General features: G+C 45.4%; 1 protein-coding gene across 1 annotated transcript; it reads right to left on the reverse strand.

Moving 5' to 3' along the window:
- Positions 1-833: 833 nt before the first annotated feature.
- On the reverse strand, positions 834-1148 carry LOC124670105. The gene has a single exon (XM_047206611.1). The coding sequence runs from the start codon at positions 1146-1148 to the stop codon at positions 834-836; it is 315 nt and encodes a 104-aa protein (XP_047062567.1).
- Between the last annotated feature and the right edge of the window lie 4277 nt (positions 1149-5425).

Raw genomic sequence — 5425 nt, forward strand, 5'->3', positions numbered from 1 at the left:
TGCTCCTATAGCGGAGGCCATGGCCTTACGTGATGGTCTCTTGCTTGCTGAACAGATTGGGTGTAACAGGATCATCGTCGCCAGCTGTCTCGAGGTGGTGCAAACTATGCAAGATGGAGGCTTTTCTAGTGGAGCAGCAGCAGCTATTTACGAGGAGTGTTGTTTCCTTTGTCGTAGTTTTACTTCTGTTACCTTTTGTCATTGTGCTAGGGAGGCCAATGAGGCGACGCATAGTTTAGCAGCTAGAGCGGAGGGGTTAGATAGTAAGGTCTGGCATGATGACCCCCCCCCCCCCGATTTTCTCCTATCTGTAATCACCATGGATGTAACTATACTGTGACTGCGGCAATGGGCTTCTGACGCACTTTTTTCCTTCCAGAGTACCTAAGGGGGTTGAAAGGTTTTTAATGAGGCGGCTTGCTGTTTGCTTAATAAAGTGGAGATTACAGTTTCGAAAAAAAATATTTTCCATCACAACAATTAGGTTGAAGTTTCTCGATTCTTTTACGCTTTCAGCTACCTCTGATATCAAAGCAAATTTGGCACCCCAAAGCAAGTCACAAGATATTCAGCCGATCGATTCAATCAGTAGCAAGATACCTTGAGATACTGCTGTACTAATTAACTAGCTATATTCAACCGTCCGGTTTTCTAATCTGATCTAAACATGTCACAGCTCCTTCTAGTCCAGCACCAAAGTCGGGCTTGACCGACGGGCCGGATCGCCAGGTGAGCTGATCAGCGCCTGCTCAACCGTGGCTTGGCGGAGCCGGAGCCCGGAGGAGGCACTAAAGTCGGTCTTGACCGACGGGCCGGATGGCCAGCTGAGCCGATCAGCGGCTGCTCGACCGTAGCTTGGAGGAGGAGGCGCTGATCCGCACGGGCGCCCGGCGGCCGGTCCCGGAGCCGCCGCAGCTCCGGCAAGGCATTTTCCGCGTGCCCGCGCAGCTCCGGCACCCGTGGCCGTCCCCGTCGGACCACCGCGAGCAAAGGCACTCCACCCTCCCCGTCCCGCTGCACGTCGCGCACCGCTGCTGCGGCCACCGCACCGCGGCGGCTGGCCTCCCTTCCTGGATGGACCTGTTGGCCATGGCCACCCCCGCCAGCATCCCCAGCCCCGCCGAGGCCACCGCGATCGGCGCTACCATCTCCGAGCGCGCGTGCTAGATAGATGCTCTTCAAAAATTCTCGAGAGATTGGCGAATGGCGAATGAAGGAGCCACGGTGAGCCAGCGAGAGGGGCTCGAAGATTTTATAGAGGGATGGGTCATGTATCTGGCCGCCTCGTCAACGCGCGGGGTAAGCAATTAATTAATTTTATTGGAGTGGGGATGGAAAAGTTGACCGCTTCTCGATCGCTTTCCATCCATTTTATTCCGTTGCTGCCCTGCAAAAACCCACACGCCATGACCCTGCTGGTAATGCAATGGCTGGGTTCTTATCAGGAAATTTCTGAACAATCACATCATTTGTTCCAGATAATATACTTGGCAACATACATCGACCGAACGCGAATATTTTGCAAAGACGATGCCTACATTATGAATACTTTTGTAGCTACGAAAAATGTCAACTTCGTCGAAGCTTGAGCTTGTCCTTGAAGCCTTGATGGAGATAGGAGGTACCTTGCTACGGTAAGGTAAAATCGGTGGTATTTCGAGTGGGGACGAAGAAGTTGACCGCTATCGTGGTTAGCCAAGCGTCCCTTGCTAGGTTCTGAAATTTGGATCGAGAAATTTCTGAACAATCACATCATTTGTACCAGGTCATATACTTGGCCACCTAGACCGATCGTGTTGGAGTATATATTTTGTAAAAGGTGAAAGCTACATTATGAAAAAAATTGTGGCTGCGGAAACACTAAACTCCGTAGACGCTTTTGTTGCAAAAATATCGGTGGAGAGGAGATTTCTTATGCACCTGTTAGTGAAGGTTCAAGTGAACCGTATGAGGAGAGAGACTAATCGAGTAGTTTGTTTGGTGGCTGAAATAGAAGTGGTGAATCTAGCATAGGAGTGAGTGGGGGCCTCCGCACCGACTCAACTGTAGCGGACCATGCTACCGCTTCTCTCTATCAAGGCTTCAACGACTAGCTCCACATTGGTGCTATGTTCGGCCATCAAGCCTCAAATTCTATATTCCTGTAGCAAATTCAAAGGGAAACATTCATTCTGCAATTTTGTGTTTCACGTATCTGTCATGTGTGTTTGAGTTACTTCGAAAAGATTTTAGTACAACCTTTATCCCTAATTATAGATGTTTTGGTAGGCTGTAGCCCACCAAAATGTCTTATATTTGGAGATAGAGGTGATAATTGTTATTGTAAAACAAAACAAAAAAACTCACTTTCCTATGCAAAAGAACTATGCAAAGGTGGCTTGGATATAATGAGAAATGTGAAGTCTGGAGTTTTATTTAATTTTGATAAGAGCTAGTGATCAAAATGAACATTTGATGTGTAAAAAGATTTGTGTCTCCATGGGTCATCCATCCCCTTCTCTGTGTTACAGCATGTACCGCGCAAGATATGAGGCCTCAGAGAAGAGCATGACTTGTCATGTCGGAGATTGGACGACAATGGTAAGAACTGGTGAAGGGGGTCAAAAGAGGGAGGTGTCGATTGTGTAGACATGACATGATAAGATAGGATGTGAGGGCGATACTTTGTCAAAAGTGGTGAGATTGCACTCAGGGCATCGATGCCAAGACTAGGATACAGAGGTCGAAGAACGTTAGATGCCCTTAATTGAGATCCAATTGCCGAAACAAAATTAGTTATGGCGTAGAAAGTAAAAAAAACAAATGAGTCTTTTATTTCCTAATAAAAGGTGTGTGATCCAAGTTATAGAGTAGTAGAGAACTTCAGGGCACGACCGGGAAACCGGGAACTTTGATCATGCGCTCACAATGGGCTGCTCTTTTTTTTGGCGGGCCATGTAAAAAAGTTGATTATGCCAAAGTAGGTCTCACAGGCCTCAGCGCAAGCTGCGCAATCTACCTAGTCGCCGTGACCAAAAATGGCTTCAAAGCAGACATAAGGCCACTTCTTTTCGGCTTCTACGATGGCTTATGGGGGAAGCTTCTTCCTACCTACTTCTCCCAGAAGCTCTGATGCCAAATTTGTTCTGGCTTATACTCGAGTTTAGATCAAACTAGATTATAAGCCAAAACAAATTTTGGATTCGAGCTTCTAGGAGTAGGTGGTGGGGAGAAGCTTCTTCCAGAAGCCAACGGAGAAGCCGAAAAGAAGTGGCCCATAGAAGCTTGGAGAAAATACAAGTCTCTTGCCTATTATGCGGTCAGCTAAATCTTTCCTCCTAACAAGGGAGACCAGAGCACAACCAGAGATTGGAAAGTGGGGAGATGGCGACAGTGGCTCATGTGCTACTTTGAATTCAACCGTTTGCTGCTGCTTCACTTGATCGCTAGCAGCCTCTCATGATTCGTGGGTCTATTTTTCTTTCATTTCCTTTCTATTCTTTGGTCGCAACGATTCGGTGCTAATTCAGTCACACTCAAATTGACTACAAGACCGAGGAAAGTGATATAGGAAGATCGAGTCTAATACACTGCCAGAATATTATCTTAAAAGATCATACTACTTTTGTTTTTTAATAAATGGATAGGGTAGGCCAAACTTATGATAAGAGGGTAGTGGCTCCATCATCTGGCTTGGTACTCCCTTCAATTCATAATATTTGTCGCTGATTAAGCAAATTAAATAATGTTTGCTTTCCACCGCCGCTTACCCCGGCCCGTGGCTTGGATATAATGAGAAATGTGAAGTCTGGAATTTTATTTAATTTCAATAAATGCTGGTGGTCAAAGTTAATGAACATTTGATGTGTATTAAGATTTGTGTCTCGATGGATCATCCATCCGCCTCCATGTGTTACAGCATGTGTCGTGCAAGACATGAAGCCTCACGGAAGAGTGTGAGTTGTGAGTCGGAGATTGGACGACAATGGTAAGAAGTGGTGAAGGGATCAAAAGAGGGAGGTGTCGGTGGTGTAGTCGTGTAGACATGACATGATAAGACAAGATGGGAAGGCGATACGTTGTCAAAAGCGCTGGGATTGCACTCACTGCACTGATGCCAAAACTAGGATACAAAAGTCGAAAACCGTTGGATACCCTTAATGGAGATGAAAACTGAGTCTATTTATATTTTCCTTAATAAAAGGTGTGTGATGCAAGTTATAGACGAGTAGAAAACCTTCGGGCATGACCGGGAACTTTGACCATGCACTTACAAAGGGCTGCATTTTTTTTTTTTTTTGGCTGGCCATGTAAAAGTTGATTTTCCCAAAATCAGTCTCACAGACCTCAGCCCATTCTACCTAGTCGCCGTAACCAAAAAAAGCTTCAAAGCAGACATAGAGAGCTTGGAGAAAATACAAGTCTCTTGCCTAGTAATTATGCAGTCAGGTTAAACTTTCCTCGTAACAAGGGAGACCGGAGCAGAACAGGAGACCGGGGATTGGAGAGATGGAGACAGAGGCTCACGTGCTACTTTGAATTCAGCCAAGTGCTGGTGCTTCACTTGATCGCTAGCAGCCTCATGATTCGCGGATCTCTTTTTCTTTCATTTCCCTTTCTTTCTGTTCTTTGGTCACAACGGTTCGGTGTTAATTCAGTCACACTCTAATTGACTACAAGACCGAGGACAGTGATGTAGGAAGATTGAGTCTAATCTACTAGCATCTTAAATAACATCTAATTCGAAGTACTTTAACTTTTCTATAGAGTACGCATAAATATGGATAAGCTCATAAGTAGGTAGTTACTTGGTCGTGTGCTGACGGAACTAATTTGTTACACTGTCCTAATCGATCCGGGCGCACTGGGCGCGCAATATCTTTGCGATGAGGATCTGGTTAAGCAAATGAAAAAAATACTACTCCCTCCGTCCTAGAGTGTAAGTCACAATCCTCTAATATTTTGGCTCAAGGCAGAAATTGTGACTAATTAGACCGGACTATGATGTTTCGTAACTGCAACAGCCAATAAAAACAGCCCCATAATTATTGCATGCATGGTGGAGTGAGTCTCACGCATGGTTGCATGTGGAGGAGAGGAAGGTGTTGGCTGCATGCATGCACTAATTAACTCCAATTAATGCAAAATTGTACCTTATTTGCCTCATATGTGGGATAACCTGGAAACATGAATATGACTTACATTCTAGAACGGAGGGAGTAGAAAAGTTTCACCTTTCTATTAATAGTCATTAATAACAACATGTACTTAAAAAATACAATTGGATTGTGGATCACCTAGCTAGGACTACAGGCGCTAGCACGAGCCGAAGTTGCCCCGCCGTTCTCGCCCCTCAATCACCAGGCAAAGCTTACCTAATAGAGTTTTTTATAGTACGAAAACAGAAAGTTATCGTGCTACATCTCCAAAGAACCGGAAACTATCG

Source organism: Lolium rigidum, chromosome 7 (assembly GCF_022539505.1).
Source record: "Lolium rigidum isolate FL_2022 chromosome 7, APGP_CSIRO_Lrig_0.1, whole genome shotgun sequence".
NCBI classification, from domain to species: domain Eukaryota; kingdom Viridiplantae; phylum Streptophyta; class Magnoliopsida; order Poales; family Poaceae; genus Lolium; species Lolium rigidum.